The sequence below is a fragment of the Mytilus californianus genome, unplaced genomic scaffold, assembly GCF_021869535.1.
Source record: "Mytilus californianus isolate M0D057914Y unplaced genomic scaffold, xbMytCali1.0.p SCAF_7, whole genome shotgun sequence".
NCBI lineage: Eukaryota > Metazoa > Mollusca > Bivalvia > Mytilida > Mytilidae > Mytilus > Mytilus californianus.
In genome coordinates this window covers 10777447-10800538 of record NW_026262723.1, presented here as the reverse complement: position 1 = coordinate 10800538, position 23092 = coordinate 10777447, and the positions used below count along the sequence as shown (strand labels likewise).

General features: G+C 32.4%; 2 protein-coding genes across 2 annotated transcripts in view; one reads left to right on the top strand and one right to left on the bottom strand.

Moving 5' to 3' along the window:
• The window catches only part of LOC127709690 (uncharacterized), a 251157-nt gene that overhangs the window by 32766 nt on the left and 195299 nt on the right, over positions 1-23092 (top strand). The window lies entirely within an intron of this gene.
• The window catches only part of LOC127709689 (CD109 antigen-like), a 71182-nt gene continuing 49013 nt past the window's right edge, over positions 924-23092 (bottom strand). Inside the window, exons 24-36 of the mRNA XM_052215316.1 lie at positions 21194-21370; positions 19747-19828; positions 18617-18773; positions 17518-17607; positions 16740-16917; positions 15493-15713; positions 14519-14674; positions 13120-13182; positions 5697-5806; positions 3262-3418; positions 2545-2647; positions 2132-2223; positions 924-1072 (exon numbers count right to left, since the gene is read on the bottom strand). Of these exons, the coding sequence (XP_052071276.1) occupies positions 1064-1072; positions 2132-2223; positions 2545-2647; positions 3262-3418; positions 5697-5806; positions 13120-13182; positions 14519-14674; positions 15493-15713; positions 16740-16917; positions 17518-17607; positions 18617-18773; positions 19747-19828; positions 21194-21370 (1595 nt within the window). The 3' untranslated portion in view covers positions 924-1063. The remainder of the gene's footprint in view (positions 1073-2131; positions 2224-2544; positions 2648-3261; positions 3419-5696; positions 5807-13119; positions 13183-14518; positions 14675-15492; positions 15714-16739; positions 16918-17517; positions 17608-18616; positions 18774-19746; positions 19829-21193; positions 21371-23092) is intronic.

The following is a 23092-nucleotide window of genomic DNA, read 5'->3' as shown; positions in this document are numbered from 1 at the left end:
CTTTTTTATAGACACTTACATGGAGTGTATAGGTGAAGTTTACGCAATAATTGATTATTTCAGATTCCTCTTAGGAACGTTTGTTTTTCTGAAGAAACATACCTGCACTACCTTACATCTCCTTGTTGATATGACATTCCAGTGCTATCGCTTTTTTTCAAGATAAAAAAAAAAATATACGTGCGCTATCATGATTTAGTGGACTGTTATTGAATACCTGTGTCATAGAGGATTTCTGGTACGCCCCTTTCCTTTAAATTAAATTCTGCCACGATTTCTCGTTAATGACATGATCAAATCAGACTAATCATCGAACATTTGCTTGCATTGGACAACACAACAGGTATTATTAAAAACTGCTTACTGTTATGAAGCAAAGAATTTCATCACTGGTTTTCGATTGAATTTGTGTTCCTCAATCAAATTCAAGGATTTTTGCGATATTTTTATTGTTAGTCAAATTGCTCTTCATTTGTTTAGGTAAACTTTTCAGATTCCATTGAATGTGTTTGTCTGAATATACTATTAGAGCTAATACTTATCTTGTTTTGTTTGGTCGATTGCTTTGAATTTATGTGTTTTAATCTGGGTCATTAATTAATTTCTATCGGACATAACTTGTCGAATTCGTTGGATTCTGGCGTGTATAAATCGCAGCTTCATTCGTTTAGAGTTTGACGTTAACTGCAATTCTTCGCAAAGGGAGAGTGATTGAACCAAATAAGAAATAACCCTCTTGTGATTTATAATTGAACGTATTATCAATGGAGTGGTTGCATTTCTCACGGTAAACAAAACTGTACGTTTGTAAACGAATATTTTAATCCATTATATGAACAAGGAAAGTTTTTATAATTTGATTTTAAACAACGTGTAGCAACAGTTCAACAATCACAATTTAATCCGCTTTAAGATTTATAAAGTACAAGTTAAACTTGTATGTATGCCAATAGTACATGCCATAAGATATCTGATTAAACCCAGTGTCTATTTGTAATTGAAAAAGAATAGTTATTCATCTATCATTAGTTAGGAAATAATTTCATATTCTCGTATTTCAGGATTACCGTCTCTGAAAAAAAAAATGGATATATATCATAAGAAACTGATCTATTTTATAATTTTAAATTTTATAAAATTGAATCTGCATATATTGAATTTTTGTTAAAGTATAGTATATAGTACATGCCGAAACATTATTTCGGTTTTATCATGTATATCTATTATATAGTCATTTTATAAAATTTACTGTTTGCAAAATTATAAATTATTCTAAATAATAAGGATGTTCTTGTCCCAGGCAGAAAACCCTGGCCGTGTTAGGCGCCATTTTTGGAAGTTTTGGTCCTCGGTGCTCTTCAGCATTGTACTTGTTTTGGCTTTCAATCTTTTTTCATCTGAGCGTCACTGGTTGGTCTTGTGTGGACGAGACGCACGTCTGGCGTATTGAATTTTAAGCCTAGTAACTTTTGTTAGCTATTAAACGTGTGTTTCTTTGTCCTATATGTTCTCCCATTTATTTGTATTGTGGTCCTGTGGTGTTGTGTTTGACGTTGCCATAAAAGCGGGAGGTTTGGCATGCCACAAAACTAGGTTCAACAAACCAATTTTTTTCTTAAAATGTCCTGTACCAAGTCAGGAAAATGGCCATTGTTATATTATAGTTCGTTTCTGTGTGTGTTACATTTTAATGTTGTGTTTTTGTTGTGTCGTTGTTCTCCTCTTATATTTGATGTGTTTCCCTTTGTTGTAGTTTGTAACCCGGATTTGTTTTTATCTCTATCGATTCATGAGTTTCGAACAGCGGTATACTACTGTTGCCTTTATTTGTAATAATTCAGTTACGAAGCTTTTTAAAATATCAATACATTAAATACATGTAGAACAAGGCATAATTAACTAATTGTTTAAAAATCATTCATCTTACAAAAGAGACATTAAAAGCTTGTTAAATACAATTGATTCCGAATATCAAACTTTTCCTTCTTGTCCCTTTGTTTAGTTGTTTTTTGTTTTGTTTTGTTTTTTTGACATTTCCAGTTTACGATTAAAAGTAAAATTTAAATTGCTTGACGACATGAACAACGGACATACAAACACGAAAAACAAGACTTAATGACACCTTACTTACCTTTACTTCTTCACAATTGTTCGGACCACAGACTTCGATAATGGTAGCATTGGCAAGAGCTTTAGATTGGTAAAACTTAATTACTTCATTACCTAATAATGAATATACAACAATGACTAATTGTTTCACAACTGATCTGGTGTGCACATCATTTTTTATCTCGTAGTTTATGCAATTAATTTCACTGAAGGTCATTTCAAATTTTAAATATTTATTTTCTCGTAAAGTTGGAAATATTTGTTTATCTAGCTTTATATTTTTTTATACATCAAGATAATACATCTTCAAATTTAAAATGAATATTAAAGAGGTGCATAAATTATAAACGTTTTAATCTGACAATACTCTATGTGTAACTAGCCTGGAGTTTGTTTATCAAAAGTGTTGTAGTGTTCTATGGTAATACGACTTACTTGGTTCATAGTACTCCCTCAATTTGACCCAAACAGGTTTATGTCGAGCAACCAGGGCAACTCTTTTTATGTCTACTTCAATGCACATTTGCTCTGACAGAATCTATAGAAAATAGACAACATTGATTTCTTTAACCAAACAATGTGATAAGACTATCAAAACACAAACTGAAAATGGTTTACAAAACTTTCGATCGTCGACTCTCAGTGACCGTCACGTAATAGAATTCAATTCAATATGGAGATCTATACAAAACCGATGATTTGTATCACGGTAAAGCCTATCAACTTGAAGCTAGGTACAAAATATCAACTACCTCTGTACTAAATATATGCTGCGACAAATGTTATACATATATGTGACGGACGGAAGGTCAACATATTGAGAGTTATTATAATGAATATCCTTTTATAGACAGGGATTTTCTATATCGTTTTCAAATTACTTAGCAGCAACACCATTATTAAACAGAAAAATGCTTGTCCTGTGCATTATCACTTTGTTGACTGCATATAAAGTTAACAACAATCGAATGATTTAGTTTTAAAACGAACACATAAGAAACTCCGTATGTGTATAACTGGAAAATGTAACGGTGGTGCAATTGAGTGGTATTCAGAAGACTTGTCAAAATTTTTTATGTATTGATGGTTTCGTTTTGGTATTCTATTATATATGAGACAAATTTAAGAAACATATAATAACTAAATCGTTACCGCATCAAAATATAAATTAATTTGACGGAAAGCCTTCTCCACTTTTTTGTATTGCCCCCCAGTATTGGTTGTATCAATAGAGTTTAAGTCAGCTTCCATTCCAGATGGTAAAGATATTTCTAGTATTCCCATTGTACTCTGTCCTCCCCTTAACCAACTGTAATAAAATGAATAGTATTGTATAACGTATAAATAACATATGCAAAGTATTGCGCATCTGTTTACTTAAATGTTTGAGATGGCAGCATTAATTTTATATATTCATATGTACAACTGCTTTATTAGTTGACGCCACAACTATATTCAACCAATGCAGTTTATATATGCTTGCAATTCATGCTGTTAGTCATAAACATGTAAAACTGATATACTCTAAAAATCATTGAAACTTACAAAGGTTGCATGAGACATTAGAAATCCGCCTAATGTATGAAAAAGAAAAATAACAAAAATACCGAACTCCGATGAAAATTCTAAACGGAAAGTCCCTAAGCAAATGGCAAAATCAAAAGCTCAATACATCAAACGAATGGATAACAACTGTCATATTCCTGACTGGTACATGCATTTTATGTAGAAAATGGTGGATTAAACCTGGTTTTATAGCTAGCTAAACCTCTCACTTGAAATGACTTTTGTTTTTTTTGTTAAATATATCATTGAATTTTTTGAAATTTTAAGATTTTTGTTCCCCCTGATATTAGAACACCGGTATACTACTGTTGCCTTTATAGATTGTCTAAGCTTAAGTTGGCCAATTTTATTGAAATTGTGTGCTCTTGAACTTCTTAGTCTTCCAACAGTTTTGATTTGTGAGTTACTGGTGAGTTTTATGAAGACGAACCGCTCTTCTGGCCTCCACAATTATAAGATTGCTCCAACTGTTTTGATGTGTGAGTCACTGATGAGTCTTATGAGGACGAATCGCTCTTCTGGCGTCCACAATTATAAGACTGCTCCAACTGTTTTGATATATGAGTCACTGATGAGTCTAATGAAGATGAATCGCTCTTCTGGTGTGCACAATTATAAGATTGCTCCAACTGTTTTGATTTGTGAGTCACTGATGAGTCTAATGAAGACGAATCGCTCTTCTGGCGCGCACAATTATAAGATTGCTCCAACTGTTTTGATTTTTGAGTCACTGATGAGTCTTATGAAGACGAATCGCTCTTCTGGCGCTCACAATTATAAGATTGCTCAAACTGTTTTGATTTGTGAGTCACTGATGAGTCTTATAAAGACGAATCGCTCTTCCGACGTCCACAATTATAAGATTGTTCCAACCGTTTTGATTTGTGAGTCACTGAAGAGTTTTATGAAGACGAATCGCTCTTCTGGTGCTCACAATTATAAGATTGCTCTCTTTGATAATGTTGCTGTACATCTAACTTATTTTAACCAAGCGATACATATAATGCTACTAAAACCGTAATGCTTCCCATCTTCACCTTTATGCAAAACATATGGGGAAGCTAATTTATTTTACTGAATAATTATCCTACTGAATGACGAGAGGCAAATTTTACTCTCCTGTTTCCGATAGAGGACTTTAATTTTGAGAAAACATGTTAATCTCCGTGTTTTTTGAAGCATTAAACTATCTACCAAATTTGTCGTTGTCCTAACAAAATATCACTGGTCGCTAAATTGGATGTTGTGTTTAACGGGACAAAAATCTTACAAACATCGCAATATTTCACTAAATCCACTTCCAGACAGTTATATACTGTGACTTGATCTAAACATATTTTTCCATTCCGTCAATAATGACAAAATGCACCATGACTGAGAAATGATTGATACGTTGGTAACAGGTTATGTCTTTGTTTCTTTAAAACCTCTTCATTTCATCAATGTGTTACATTATGATTTTGTTGTTTCTGCATTGACCCTGGTATTTATTGGCGATTGACTCAGCTATACAGCTTACTGAGATATACCAAAGTCAATCCAGTCCGAGCTTGTTTTATTTTCCTGAAACCGCTTGTATTTATTTACCTTGAACATCTTGTATGTTTTTTCCTGAGGCATCTAGCATTTGTTTACTGTACATGTGAATTCATTTATTTTCGAGGATACCAATTTTTGTGGATTAAGAAAATCTTGTTTTTTCGTGGATATTTGATTTCGTGGTTTTGCCAAAGTCTGCATACGAACCTATTTAAAATTAGTCATTCGTTGAACATTTAAATTCGTGGTTCACCTGTTTTCACGAAACCCACAAAAATTGGTATCCAACGAATGAAAATGAATCCACAGGACCGGGTGCAGCTTGCATTTATTTACTTGAAGCAGTTTGTATTAGTTTTGCTGGAGCAGCTTGTATTTATTCACCTGAAGCAGCTTGCATATATTTACCCGAATCAGCTTGTATTTATCTACCTTGAACAGCTTGCATTTATTTTTACCTAATATATATTGTATTGATGTACCTGAAGCAAACTCTTAGTCTGAATCCTTTTGTTGAATCATTGAGTACTATTGTTGTCATAGCGAATGCTGGCTCTCGTAAGTCATTGTTGACATTAAAAAAAACTGCAACCTGAATATGATATAAACGTGTTAAAGTGGTACTAAAACACATATGACAAGTGACTTCCATCTAAAAGGTCGAAATAATTGAACAAAAATGCAAAACACTCGATGCAATTTGGTCCACTAATAACAGAGATAATTGAGTGTAAAGTTCAACTGTTTTTACCTTAGGAAAATCCAATCAACGCTACTTCCGGAAAGAGTACTAAAAATAGATCTATCGGAAGTGACGCACACAGGTTAAAATCTTTGGCTTTACTAGATGTTGATGAAAACGAACCTTTTCCTGATCGTGGATTAAAAGCACTGCCAATGAATGTCGCTATCCTGACAATATTTATTATTAAATGTGACCAATTTATTGAAAGGAAACACATGTTTCAGAAGTGAAGTGTAATAAAATTAAATGTGTTTCAATTGAAAAAAAGGGGTAGGGGGTAATTCACGGTGATTTTCTAATCAAGTAAAATGTTACTGATCGTAGGAAAGAGAAAAATTAAGGGTAAAAATATTATATTCTAGCTATTTAAAATAGTCTTTTATTGAGTCGAGAATAAGATAACCGGACACAGAGTCACAGGACAAAAAGTCACATGACAGAAAGTTATAAACTTTATAAGACAAAAAAATCACAAATAATTTGTTTATAATTGTTTGATTACATAAGAAAAATTTCTTGAAATAATTTCTTTATAATGCATATATTAGTTACAGTTTATAAAATTGTTCATAATCCTTGATTAATGAAAATTCATCAATTGTTAAGCATACAAAGGATATATCTATTGGTATCATAAAGCCAATTGAAGTACCAAGGCACTTTGTCAAAGTATTTTCTAAACAATTATTTAATCATTACTAGTTTTTTAGAATATTTATTTTGTATTCAAAGATGCCTAATACATATAAGCTCAAGAAAAGGTAATCCCAAAACTGAATCGTGTTTTGTGGGTCCTTTGGCTTTTTGTCCGCGACTTTTTGTCTGTAACTTTTTGTCTTGTTACTACATATCCTACATTCGAGACTACATATTGTGTATGTGTACATGCACGTGAATTTGCATAACAACTTGACAAGATGAGTAATGCTTCTTTTCCCTGTAATAAAAATTCAAAGTTTATAATCCGGGTATGCACAATACCTTTGAAATGTTGTTAATTATTAAACTACAAAGTTCACCAATGTATAAACAACAAGTGGCGTTTCTGCATGTTGTTAATTACCTGAGTGGAGGGATACCATCTTCTAATTACACAAACTGTTTCATCTTTATTACCTTACAGGTTGTTTACTTATCAATAGGTGTCAAAATATGGACTGTTTTAATTATCGGGATCAATAGGTGACCGAGAGGATTAATACTGTTTTCTTCTTGAGTTATTTAATTGTGATTGCTTAAATTTTCAAATGAAAGAAAATGTCAATATTTGTAAACTCAATAAATTTCTATTCTTAAAAAAACATATTTGGCGTTATTAAAACATTTTACATAGGACACATGTATTCTTGGAATGAACACCCCTGTTTCAAAAGATTTTATTTCAGTGGTTTTTGTTGTTGATGTTAATGCTAGTAGATATTTCAACTTAATTAATGCGTTTGTCGCTCTGTTATTTCTACGAGGTAGCTTTTATATCTTATTTTCCAATAACACAAACACACCCAAAGAAAAGTATATATAGAAAAGGGCCTGTGATTTAGTACAGAGGCATAGATCAAAATTGTATATGTCTCTATGTAGGACTATGCTGGGACCAGCTATAACATTAGTATATACTGTCCAAAGACAATCATATATACTGATGCTAAATGTTTGTTTAATTTTTAAACTTCTGTAGAGAATAATTACAAGTTTATCCGTTTTTTTTTTTATTTTTAAAGGGAAAAGCTTAATGTCGGTGATTTAGAGACAGTCTAACTTACGCGTCAAACGTCAACGCTACTTTTAACGCCGTTTTCATTTATCTATTGTTAACGTCACCATATCTTTTGTTAACGTTGTTCTATTGTTATGTTATATGTTACTATATTGAGTTGAGATTACACAATCAAACGAAACAGACGTTGTTTACTGCCTTCCAGACATTGCGTTTACCCATCCGTCACATTGGTGCTGTGACCAGAGAATATTATGACGACAAAGAAGGCCAATAGAGGAGCCGGAAGAAGATTAATTGCAAAGATAGAAAACGAGTTAGAGAATCCAACAACACAACTCGACGAGATCGAAAGCTTGTGTGAGACCTTGAAGAAGAAGAGGGATATTCTTACGCACCTAGACAGTGAAATTATAGAGGAGATAACAGAGGAAAACATAGAAGCAGAGATAGAAGACTCAGAACGGTTTGTGTTAGATATAGAACGTATTTTGACAAAAGTATGTAAAGCAAGCTCAAAACAGAAAAACAAATCAAATGAAACTAGCTCTAATCAGAACTTAAATCCAAATGCAGCAGATTTTGTTTCTATCAACTCCACATCTTCATGCAATACTCCACATCCCATGCAGAATAATGATATGCAATACAGATCGTTAATTAGCGCAACAAATTCTAGCATCTACCACAAGCTACCAAAATTAAATCTACCATATTTTGATTGCAATTTATTAAACTGGCAACCTTTCTGGGATGCGTATCAATCAACAATACATGATAACCAAACATTAACAGACGTGCAAAGGTTTACGTATTTGCAAAATCAAATTCAGGGTATATCCGCGCAATGTATTGCCGGATTACCACTCACAAGTGCGAATAACTATCAAGCCGTAGCAATAATGAGAGAGAGGTTTGGTCAGAACCACAAAATCAAGAACTCATATATTCAAAATTTGATTGATGTGCCAGCGCCGAGTTCAAACGCAGACAGGTTGAGAAACTTTTCCGACAGAATTGAGTTTAACATACTCGGATTAGAATCTTTAGGAACAAGCGAGAGCAAATTTGGAACCATTCTTACGCCTATTCATTCTACTGTTACCGCACATACAGATGTTTTACTGAAAACTGCCGTAACACCAGTTTGGTTCAATAATCGATCCCTCATGACGAAAATATTACTTGACGAGGGAGCACAGAGTTCATTTATAACTGAAGATTTAGCGAGCAAATTAGAAATTGAGTCCACCGAAAAGATTGCACTTAAAATATCTGGATTTGGAGGAAACGAAGGACAGGTTCGTCATCTTAAGAAAGCAAAACTAGCTGTTGAAACAGTTGATAATAACAAAATAGAAATTGAAGTAATCATTGTACCAAATATTGCCGCTGCTATTCATATGACATCACGGATGGAAATCAAAGCACAGCCTTACTTACATGGATTACGACTCGCACATTCGATAGCCGCAGAGGACAAATTCAACACATCCTTGTTGATTGGCGCAGATTATTATTAGTCAATAGTTGAAATCGAAATACTAAGAGGAAATGGACTGACCGCAGTTAAGTCTAGAACTGGTTATCTCTTGTCGGGACCCATACTAACTAAGAACGGAAGTAGTTCAAAACAATCTGCCATGATCAACATTTTGACTGATCACAGAGCCATTGCTTGCAATTTGGAAAAGTTTTGGAGCTTCAGGAAGTGATAAAATAAGAAGTCAGTCGGAAGTTGTAAGAGAATACGGAGAAAAGTGTATCAAACCCGAAAATGGAAAGTACACAGCTAGATCACCATGGGAACAAGATTTCCGCCCGCTGCAACATAAAAAATGGAATTGGTTAAACAAATGACAGAAAACGTTATTAGACATAGCAATGAGTGTTTACGTAATTTTAAAATTTAATATTTTCCTTATTTGTGAGATAAATCTATTTTAGTTCATTACACATGCCACTAGTATACATCACAGCTAATAGACATTACATCTGGTGGCCCCGGATATGTCGGTTATTTAGAGAGAGTTTAACTTACGCGTCAAACGATAACGCTACTTTTAACGCCGTTTTCATTTATCTATTGTTAACGTCACTATATCTTTTGTAAACGTTGTTCTATTGTTATGTAATATGTTACTATATTGAGTTGAGATTGCAAAATCAAACGAAACAGACGTTGTTTGTTGCCTGTCCAGACATTGCGTTTACCCATTCGTCACACTTAATGCACATTAGGGTTAATAAACTAGTCAAGCATATTACTGTGACTGGCAGTCCGCAATTCTCCACATTATTTGCAGAATAAACCAAGAACACTAATTTTGAAATGCTGCTGTTACTATAGGTCCGTCGGTAAGAAGGTAAGAACATTTTAGTGAAAGTAGAAATGTACATAATATCAAACATATGTCATGATAGCATGAGTTTAGGTCAGCTTTTTAACCTGCTATAACCTCAGCTTTATATCAGTCTTCTAAAAAGTAACTTCTCATACGACAGTTTTTTGTACGGGCAGAAAATCCCACATGGTATAACTTAACAAAGCAAATCAACAAGCTACGTCCTCTGTCGTCTTTTGGTAGCACATGTTGGGAGTGTCCTATTTAGAAATCAGTTCAGGCGGAAACCCAGTTGAAATTAAAGAAAAAGAAATTGAACTCTTTGTTAGTGAAGGTAAAAAAGGCCAAGTTGGTAAATTTGAATTGTTTACATCTGTTTCTACGGGCATTTAAAGTTTATTATGTGCCTAATTTAAGATTTTATGCATCTTATGGATTGTTTTTACTGAATTATTGCATAGAGCTTCGAGATATTGGTAAATTTTAAACTATAAACAAATTTTCAGAAAACAGTCAATTGTGGTAGGTGCAAATACATGTGGATATTTTTGTGCACATGCATAAATTCTGCCGAAAAAAAAATTCAAAGAAAGGTAACAAATTAATATTTTTAAATCATTAATTTGAATCTCTGCCCCCGGTGACAGTTTTTTTTGGTGAAAAACTCAACAAAATGGGTAAAAATTTTCATCGGAAAGAGAAAGTCGAGTACACCTTTTTATGTTCAGGCGGGTTTGAGTTGACTATTCTGTCTTTAAAATGTATAAAAGGAAAATAATTGATACATCATCTCGCTTCAGATTCTATTTTTTTTAATATATTGAGGCTCTATGTTGATATAACAACATTAAAAGTTTACAGTACTAAAAAAATTAAAAATATGGGTCAAGTGAATTACATTTCTAATACGTTATAGCAACAGAATATATGTTCGAATAACAAATTTTTACTAAAAGTACTTGACGACAGCCTTTTAGAGTGGATCTTAAAAAATGCATAACTTAAAAAAAAATCATTGTTTGTGTATTATCTAGAGTAATTAGTCTTTAAACCTCTGAACATGTTTAGTCTGCCTTTCCATGATATATTAAATAAGATTTTTTTTTAAATATTTTTTAACTTTCGAAAATTCCCAATGACAACTGATCAGACAATAGTTTAAAGTTGACCAAATGCATAAAACTACATTAAATGATGCTCAATAGCTAGTAGATACATTTGTCTTTTAAAATACAACTGGTATATAAGGATCGTAATGATGTTACGTGGATAAATTTATCGGATTTCAAGCGCTAAATTGATAGAGCGTCATCACTACAATGACTTCCATATTTACGATTATAAAAGCTGGTGGCGTAATAGGGAGATAACTTTGACGAAGTCCAATCCTTAGTGAGTTTCTTCATCGGGAAACTGCACATGCACGGTTTCAATACTTTTTTAATAATAAACATTGAATAACACAAGGAGGGACGAAAGATACCAGAGGGACAGTCAAACTCATAGATCGAAAACAAACTGACAACGCCATGGCCAAAAATAAAAAGACAAACAGACAAATAATAGTACAGATGACACAACATAGATAACCAAAGACTAAGCAACACGAACCCCACAAAAAACTGGGGGTGATCTCAGGTGCTCCGGAAGGGTAAGCAGATCCTGCTCCACTTGTGGCACCCGTCGAGTTGCTTATGTTATTATAAATCCGGTAAATAATCTAATTCGGTAAGTCACATTCGTGAAAAGTGAGGGTATTGTAGTTACGACATAAGGAACATATCCGATACCATCTGTGAAACGGTTATTCCATAACGGTCAACCAACTCGTGATGGCGTCTGTAAAATTTGCGAAGGGATGATTTCAACTTCCCCATTTGGAACTCTTGGTTTAATAGCTTCCTTGTGAGCAGCAATCCTCTATCAAGGAAATCATGATAGGAAACACAAGCCCGGGAATATCGTATCAATTGGGAGATATATACTCCGTATGCAGGCGCTGCTGGAATGTTGCTACATAGAAATGGAAAGTTCACAATTGGGAAGCTGAAATCATCTCTTTTGTCGTAAAGTTTTGTTTTCAACCGACCCTCATTGTCAATTTCTAGATGTAAGTCAAGATATGAGGCAGACTTAACTGTATCTGTAGTATCCTTTATCTCTAGTTCGATGGGATAAATTCGTTTAACATAGTCACCAAATTTTGTATTATTTAGTGAGGGAACATCATCTATATAGCGGAACGTAGAGTTAAAGGATATTGCTAACTTCTTATCTTTCTTCCTAAAAAGTTCCTGTATGAAGTCAGCCTCATAATAATAAAGAAACAAGTCGACAAGAAGAGGGGCACAATTGGTTCTTATTGGAATTCCGACAGTCTGTTGAAAAACACGTCCTCCAAACGTAACAAATATGTTATCAATCAAGAAATCAAGCATCTTGATAATGTCAGTTTCAGAGAATTTGTTGTTTGAATCAGAGTGGTATCACAAATATATGCGATTATCAAGCCTCCTTAAATGTATGTCAAAATATTTTTAATGTAGTTTCTGTTGATAATTGTCACCGGTCTATCCAAACTGTAATTATAATTTGAAAGCTGACCAGTTTATGTATTGATCTGAGTGACCCTGTATACGTTACTTCCGTTGGGTAGAATTAGAGGGTGTAACTAAATCGTTCGTGTGTGTAAATGATGAGCAGACAGTATTTTGTAAATATCTCGATAATTACAAGTAGAAATTTTTCCTGTTTTTTCGTTTTTCAACGATTATTTCGAATTATTCAAACATGTTTTTTGCGTTTTAGCACCTCCTTAATCTAATAACCATTCCTCAATTATATATGAATAAAAAAAGAAATATACTGCAACCTGCATTAATATGATATATCTGTGTTAATGTAACAACTATTACTTTTTGTAGTTTGACACCCAATGTGTAAATATCTCAATACTATGAAGATTTTCGTGGTTTTAAATATAAATAAAAATATGAAATTTCAATTTTGATAGATGCAGTGTTAAGTCAGATCATTTAAACAATATTATATTGTTTTTTTTTTGTTTTTTTTTTGTATATACGGAAATGTTTTATTACCTCCATTAAGCAAAGCCCTCGTCCATTAGCACTCACTGATACACTTCGTACTGTATTTGGAATCTTAATGACACAGAAAAGGCATTATTAGATTCATATTATGACAAACAATTATGTTTTATGTTGTTATGCAACCTAGAGTAAAACACGAAATTATATTTGGTGAAAAGAATTATATGTCGAATACAAAATCGAATATAGAGTAAACGTCAATAAGAGTGTAATTTCAAACAAAAAGAGTAAAATCTAAACACATAATTAGACTCAAAAGAACCTATCAATTAGGTTATCAAAATACAGAACAATACAAATTTCTCCAAACGCTGGGTATGAAACATCAACATATGTTGTTTCTCAACAATAGCCAAGTGTCAACGATTGATAGGTGTTAACAAGTGTTTATATAATATGTATATCACTGAATCGTAATAAGTCTAGAAAAGATGTTAATGAATATGACAGGCACTTACAAAGATCTGTTAGTACCATCAAAATTTCATAATTCTCTCATTTTCTAAATCTATAATGGTGACAGCCCACCTGATATGGATGTGTCAGTCCCCACTTATGACCCTCGTGACTGGTTGTCTGTAGTTGAGTTTCATAAGAATCTTTGTCCGATATTTAGTTATTACTTGACCTTATGGTATTTTTTTCTCACTCAATTATTTAAAAGAGATCGCTAACATCTCATATAATCCAATGAACTAGAAATCTAGGATACTAAAGAGAAACGAAGATCCGGTTTTTTTTCTTAAATAAAAGAACATTATAAAAATGACGGTGATGAAGAACTAAGAACTATTTGTTAACATTAATCGTTAGGGGTTAATCCAAAGGATTTAGTGACATTCAAATTATGTCATAGACAAAGATGTACACTTAATCCAATTAAATGTATTATCAATTTGATCATGTTCAACGGTTTCACATTTTCAATATGATTTTGGAATCGCGTGACAGTCGAGACATCCAAATCAGGATATACTCACCTTGACAACTGTGCTCTTTCCAATTTTGTCTTTTTAAGAAATAGATCTCAAAATACTAACTGAACATTGTTATTCCTTTTTTCTATTTTGTGCTATTACTGTGGTTTTTAATGCAAAACAAATGATCATACTTTTATTTGATACAAAATGTAAATAAGCACTAACTTATATAGCCTGTATATATTTAACGGAAACGAAGGATGATAACCAATATATATGTGCATCAACTTGTAGAACACAAAACGTACAAAATTACCAAAGGCAAACGTTTTTCATCGCACAAAAGCAATAGATGTTTCATCAAAATATAAAAAAAAAAAATGACTAAATTTTTTAATAAATAATAATGACATATGTTTCGGATCATCCTTTCTCTGCCATTTTTGTTATGCATATATTTAACTTACATCTTCTATTTGTAGTACCAATGCATTCCTATTGTTCACGTTGAACGTTTTTCCTTGAGGCCATGTGTCACTAACAGTTTTTACAGTCATTTGAAAATTAGGAACGTAAATCTTTTCTCCTAACCCTGACAGTCCTTGAATTGCTATCACTGTGTCCTGAATAAATCATGTTTATATCTTATTAGTTGATCGAAATATTATGCATTTGGAATGTATAATGTTGCTTTTCCAATGTTGCTTTTTCATTTAGAACAGTTAGAAAGAATTTAGAATATTAGTACTTTTAGAACTAAATGCAATGGAAGAGTTTCAACGCAACAGACGTCATTTGCTAAAGTTATGTTTGATCAATAAAGTTAACATTCATCAACATCGCCTACAGTCAAAGGTTAAACTTTAAAAATAGAGAAATACAAAAGTAATTTAATTTTGAATGTGTAATCAACCTTGCTATCACAAGGTTCAGAGTAAGTTTTATTCTATTAATCAGCTAAGATGTTTTCTATAATGAATAAGAGGCCTCGGTGGCCGAGTGGTGTAAGTAATGGAACTACTGTAACACTAGCCTGTCAACACTGAGGTTGTGACTTGACTCCAATCTTAAATGACTAGGATTGTCAGTTTTCCTTCCGAAGGTCAAAGGATCTTTCCTCCACAATTACAAACTGATTGCTACGAAATAGCACCATTGTGCTGAAAGTGACGTTAAACACAAACCAATCAATCTAGAATGTATGCATTAAACCATGGTCTGTTTTTTTAACATTGAATACTATGCCCAATTCCGAATTATAATTTTATTTATTATAGCATTGAAAGAAATCTAAATGTTCTATAGAAAGGTTATAGTTTCTAACATTAGTGTATGAATGTACATCCACTTCATTTTAACTTTGATGGATAGTTGTCCCATTGCCAATCATACCGCATCTCCTTATTTTTATAAAGTAAAGTCCGTAGTAAGGGTATTATACCTGTGTAGAAATGAACCCTCCTCGTGGATTTCTCTGTCTACCTAACCATTTCATTATTCGAATGCCGTTGTCTGTGTCGTCTTTCAGATTGTATCCTAACAGTATATAAGAGGTCATTTCGACATCTATAGCTCTGACTTTAGTTTGTGGTGGTGTCCAAGATTTCCAAGGTTGTAGTTTGTCTGCTTCCGTTTCAGGTAATGTCCAGTATTTTTCACCGCCTTAAAAGGTTAAAGAATGTTGTTTTTATCAAATGTAATTATATCATACCGTCAACATTAGTTCACGTAATGAGTTGTATTTACAACCCTCAAATAAAAGTTGTTTTCATCCTTTAAAAACTAGTATTATTGGAAGAATTGATTTGAATACAAACAACTATTCATCTTCATATCTAGGTGAAAGAAAAATATAGAAACCTGCACAGATTTGTTCTGAGTCTGCTTTGCACAAAACAAAACTGTTAAATGGCTAATTTAAAAAAAAACGGAATTAAACAGCACTAATTGAAAACCATCAATTAACAAATAGTTGGGCCAAATACGAATTAGCCTTCAACATCGTCAGGTAGGAAAACCATAGAATTCTAATAATTTCATATTCAATAAACAGTTCATTTAAAAATTTGATCGTATCTATGATATTTCAGGTGCGCATTATTAGGCTGGTGATACCCTCGGATCGAATTACAACCGCCAGTTGCATTGACCAAGCAGTTGACAAAGATAATAAAAAATGAAAGGCTTCTAATATGGTACATCAGCAACGGGTTACTCCATACGAAGACTTATCAATGACACTCTAGTCGAAAACGTTGCACGACCAAATCAAATACGATTTAAAGAGCAAAAATCATAAAAAGTTTCCTTATATGTCATTTATGCAAAATAAAAAACAGGAAGAAACGTCCACAAACATATGGCAAACATACTGACCTCTAATTTGAACAAGGAAATGAAAAAAGCCAAATAAATTGGAAACAACAATCAAAATGAAGCTAGCTAAGTTTACTTTGATATCAAGTAACAACCACCAGTGAGAAAAGATGCTGTCATTCCAAAGTGCATATATATAACTTATAAATCAATGTATTTGGTAATGTAATGATAAACACAGGTTGTTGAAATTTTGGTGTTCTGATACATGGAAATCCTTCCATGATAAAGCACCTAATTGTATCTTAAATCTTAAAAAAGAAAGTTTATTTCCAGCAACAGCAAAAAATATTCTAAAATTGCGATAAATACCATTGACTTTTGCCTTTTTCTCAAGTTCAGCCAAAATTGCGCCTGCTAAAGGATGTTTTGCTAACGATAAGGCATAGAATGATATAGCAAGTTCATATAAATTAGCAAATGACGCAGGTGCACCATTTGCTACAAATCCTACTGCATTATCTATAGCTTTAGTTACATTCATCTGTACCTGGAACAAGAAGTAGATATTTATCATTTGTTGGCAATTACTTCTTCGTAATCTCAATTTTAGACAGTATGCATACTGTATTCATAATAGCAAGGTTAAAAATGTAATACATTACTTTGCTCTAAGGTTTATGTATACGATAACCTATATTCACTTGCCTCGAGCATCACTGAAGAGACATTGATTGTCGACATGCGCATCTGGTGCAGAAAAATTGGTATCGTTATGTTATTAGATCGACGTCACTTGTACTCGGTTGTCTCTCTGGCATTCATACCATCTCCCTATTTTGTATTATAAAAGTTATGTTACTTTTTTACTGTGATTTGTTTTCTTTTTGTTTGCTGTTTGACCATTTGGATGGTTGGTTATAACAACAGAAATAAAATTCTAATAATCGGTGAATTCCGAAATTATATCATTTTGTGTCATAACCGATTCAGCATTTGTGAGTAGGTATAATCTTTTGCACGGTATCAAAAATAAAAAACATTTTTTTCGGATAATTAAAAATAAAAAGTCAACCGATCGATGCACGTACTGCAAACCTAGTTTGAACAGGGAGATTACATTGAATTAATTAGCTTTAAGATTACTTACCGCTGTGGACACTTGTTTATTATCTCGTGCTTCAAGAAGTGCAATGAGTACAAATGCAGTCAGACTCCTTTTACTAGACACAGATCCACCCTTAAAAACGGGAAAAAATCAGTATGAACTGTGTATTACAGTTAAATGTAGTGCCATAACTACAATAACATGTAAAATCAATCACAATATAGTATATAATCAGGATTTCTAGAAGGTATGACAAGGCTACATTTTGGCCCCTGAATTTCAAAACAAAGAGGATGGAAGTTATAAAATACAAAAGCTCTATTTCTAGAAATTAAGGAGCTAACTGTATGCAGATAACCGCAAATTTCCTTATCTGTTAAAATGCAAATGTCATGCAAATTCAATCGTACATGTGTATTAGAAAAGTGTTAAAGTTTTTTCTAAAAGCACACGACATGAATATAAATGACTAGCAATGCATTTCAAAAACAAAACAATAAAAGTAAAAACAGCTTTTTTAATATATTAGTTTTTTTGACACAAATAAAATTGAAGTTATGTTCCTGATGAAGATAAATCCAGAAAAGCGTTTCGAACGAATGAAATTTATAAAGTGTTATTTTCATATTTTACAGCACTGCGTCGATACCTCTGCTGGTATGCTATCAATCCCCGAGTGTGTCATCAGCTCAGTAGTCAGAACGTCCGTACTGACATTATTTAAAACAACCCTTTCTAAAAGTATGCATAAATAAATTTTGAAATCATAAGAAAACAAAGGTTTCACCTCCCTAAGGCAAAGTTGACCTTAGATAGATTTTGCTCTTTTTCAGGTCCTTTTTGGTCACTCTCCAACTGTTTTGGTTCTTTATACATTATTGGCTTTTATATATTTGGCTTTGAGATTTCCTGATGAAGATATATCCATAAAAGCGTTTCGGACGCTTGAAATTTATAACGTGTTGTTTTCTTTTTTTTAATGTGGTATTACATTATTTTAACTACATGTGCAGGTAATGCAAAAGAGGTAAATAAGGTAAACTACTCTTTTAGCATGACAATGAAAGATTGGTACTAAAAATTATAAAATAGTTTTTTTTATGGCTATCATAAAGAATTTAATCAACACATGTTATTGTACCTGCATTTCTTTATGAAGAACAATTCCTGGTTCATTAAAGGCACCGGATGTTTCTTGTTGCTTTATAATCCATTGAACAGCCTTTGATATGACGTTGATGTCAATATAGGTAAAACTTACAGCTTGTGAAAATGATTTGATCACAAAAGCAGTCAACCTATGAAATCGAAAGTTTGTTTCTGTTAAAACATTGAAAAATAACAATGTAAATATACGAACTGATGGCCTGATTGCCGACGAAAACACTCTCTACCAGAGACCAAATATTTATTTTTCATACATTCTTTGTTATTTTCTGAGCGTCAACTTTTAATATCATCTGTTTTTTAATGCCACTGGTTTAATCTTTGTTTTGTCTTACAACCTCGTTTATTTCTTAACCACCTCGTTCGTTTCATAGAAGCGTGCTTGCCTGGAATGAGAGAAGTTATTTTTCTAATCCCCGGTCGTGTAAAACCATCGACCTGAAAACTGGTATTTGCTGCTCCCTGCCAGGCACTCAGCATTATGAGTAACAGAAAAAAAACTTGACAGCTCAGAATCTGAACAAAAATACACGCGTTACGTAACATACCCCATTCGTATGTCAAAGTATCGGAAAACAGGATGTATGTTTCTGACATGCGAAAAGCGCACAATCGTGACGACTCAGCACTAGTGAACTGGTGACCAAATATAAAATCATTCTGATAGTAGTTCTGAAACAAAGTGTAAAAAAAAGTATTGTTTTACAAACGGGCGGACGAACAGATCGACGAACGACTGGACGTAAATGGTATTTGATATATACCCCCTATTGTAAAGATTGATATAGACTATTATTTTTGTGAACACAAACGTTAATTATTCCCCTCAGCGTGTCAGGGTTCAAATTTACATCATGTTCATGTACATCATCATCATCATCATCATCATCATCATCATCATCATCATCATCATCATCATCATCATCATCATCATCATCATCATCATCATCATCATCATCATCATCATCATCATCATCATCAGTCATTGTTGTTGCATTTATTATTTTCCTTTATTGGTGTGTGTTTCTGCATTTATACTAGTTCTAGTACTAGTATACGATGGGTTAAAGATTTCATAACATGCAGATAAAAAAAAAACCTTACCAGGTAGTTCCACTTTTATCGTTATTTCCAAAAGCGCTGAAAGATCCATCGTCATGAACATATGAAAGTTCTCTTTGGTAACCTATTTAAGAGAATAATGTTGATAAATTGCATGCAATTTGTTTAAGAGATCTTTAATAAAAAGTGCAACTTGTTTATTTATTATTATTATTTGCTAAATATGAAGAATGCTCTGTAAAGACGCTAGTTATGTTAAAATAAGAAAGTGAGATATGATTGCCAATAAAACAACTCTCTACCGGAGACCAAATAGCGTAGAAGTACAACTATAGGTCATCATATGGCCTTCAGCAATGGGCAAAACCAATACATCATAGGAAGCTATAAAATGGCTCTAAAATGACGAGAAAACGAGAAAACTAAAGGATTGATTATGTCCAAAAGAATAAACGGAAAAAATATAAAGCAAAACACGGCAACCACTAAATTATAGGTTTTGACTTGGGATAGACTCATACAGAAAGTTGCAAGATTAAACATGTGTATGCGTGCACCCAACCCTTCCCTAAGCTAGGACAGTGGTGTTACAGCAACACAAACGAATAAATTCTGTAATCGCGTAAAGTAATATTTTATTTAGCAAACTATGTTTTATACGACACCTCGTAGACACAAGACACTAATGACGGTTGTAGGTCACATGTAAAATAATCCTTAGAATCAACTAGTTCATGAAAAATATACAAAATATAAACGACAAAGTTTCTGGAATTTCAAAATGCCAATTTGTAAAAATAATCATGATTAATATGACAGTTGTACTGCTAAAGTGATCTTTTTTAATGATTACAGCATTTCATATTATCAAAGAAAACCTTCCAATGATAAAAGAATGACAATACCATACTTGTTTTTTGTGTATGTCGTTTTTTTGAAATCACATCGAGACATCAGTTAATATCATCTAAACACATATGTTTAATTTGTAGTAATTCCAAGGGATCAGCTCAATTTTTTAACACCGGTCAAACATTTACGACTATCGCTGTTATATACAAGTCGAAAATCGAACGTAAATTTTGGTTGCTAAAACCCATAGAACATTCAGACAATAGATTGTTGTTGAAACATTCATTCCTGATTTTATCCCGTTCAACTTTTTTTTCCTAAACAATACTTTTAAAACGATGATGATATAGTTAAACTGTACAACGTTAAATGAAAACAAGCATAGGTTAATGTTCTAATTTTTAACCCGAATTCTGCATACGTTTTAGTTGGTTATGAATGAATATACTAGTGGCGGATTCAAAAGATTGGGAGTAGAGGGCGTATATTCTCCCACCCTTTTTGAAAGACAGAAGTATCTTTTTTTTGTATAAGTTGTAAAACAAAAGTGCAGTTATTTTCCCCCCTTTTAGGCAAATAACGCCCTCCTAATCTTGTACGTTGGTCTAATAGCTCTTTATATATATATTAGCATTACCTCCCTCTAAAATGCTTTTAACTCTATTTATTACATCATTCGTAAGTCTGTTTGTTGTTCTCAGGTATGAGCTGACGTAAACATTTGGAGCAAATCTAATCATATTTTGTTCTCCACAACCGTATGAAATCTGAAGAAGATCCTCCAGTCCCGCTAGTGTTGACCCTAATAGGTCACCTGTGAAAAATATGTAACGCTTCTGGTTAATTTTGTTCTTTAAGATTAATGTTACGTTGGTTTACAGATGTTAATACGAGAAATAAACATAATGAAAACATTCAGAAATTGTGGTGTATCAAGTGAATGGCAATGTGTTTGACTTTACAATGGATTAAGGCGTCACTTACAAATGTGCAACATACTTAATGGCATAGGAAGGTGAATTTGTAAGTTAGTCCTTTATCTGTGATAATGCATTTCACTACAAAAGTCCAAAAGCCAGAAAAGACCAATTTTTTTTTGAATTTGCATGAATTTTTACTTTACATTCTCTTTTTGTCTGAATTCTTTCTAATATTTCTTGACAAAGTCTGAATTTGTCTTAAATAACAACCTAGATTCTAGATACTACTCTGGACTATCTGTACCATTACTTGATTTTACTCGACATACATCTTGACAGTATTAACATTGTCTAAACATTTCTCGACAGTCTGAAAAGTGCCCAAATTTGACTCGATATGGCTCGACACATTGTTGAACTGTCTTAAAGATGTCTGAATATATATTGACACAGTCTTAAAGATGTTTTAATATGCTGACACTATCTCGACAGTGTAAATTTTGTCTGAATTGTGTATCGACACATTCCTGACAGTCTAAAACTTTGTTACGCTGTTTTGTATTCATTTATAAAATAAACTTAGAAGAATTAGGATATTATAATACATTGCTAAATTATAAAGAAAAAGCATTTTGGTACAAGAATTGTTTATTTACCAAGTTAACATTGAATAGTATGCACGAAAAATGAAATATGTATACAAAATGATTTATTTCAATCATTTAGAACCTAATTATAATATTAATAAATCAACAAATGTAATTATTTACAAACCCACATTTAAATTCGTTTTTATTATAATACTCACATTTGTATCTGTTAATATTTTCATATTAATATTTGTATTTATAAAAATTTCTACATACCCACTTTTTTTTAATTTTTAAAATATTTACATGCCCAATTTTTTTATTTTGTTGTAATAAGTTTAGCTTGAAATAACAGTATATTCTAAATAGAGAAATTAAGCAAAATATATATCATGTATATTGGTCATGATTTGTAAAGCTCAGAATTGTCAAGTAACTTCAAGACACAATTCAAAATGTTCTGAGTATGTAAAGCCATACTGAGAAAAAAAAAAGAATGTCGAGAACCTGTCGAGAAATTTTATTTAATACAGTATTCAAATGTCAAAAATTTGTCAAGAAATTTTAAGACAGTATTCGGAATGTCGAGAATATGTCGAGTAAATTTTATACAAATTTAATACATTTCAAAATTTGTCAAGAAAAATTAAGACATACGTCATGCTTTTTGAAATGTCTAGTAATTGATCATGCAAATCCTGACAAACATTGGTCTTTTCAGACGTTTGGACTTTTGTTGTGATTGGATGTAATATATTCTAGTAATTTTCAAGTAACACAATATATTTACTATTTTTTTTTCTGACTAATTTTTCTTTAATGGGTTTGTTTTTATCGTTTAACCATGTATTTGGTATGTTGTATAAACAGCAATGGAACAATCTTTTTTTGATTTTGAAAGATTGCCTCATTTAAACGTATTTCAGTTTACCAGTTTTCTTGTTACTTTTTATTGCATAATAGCAAGACTTCTAAAGAATACTCGAAGTTAAATCAATAATTGAAACTCTTTATATATATATATAT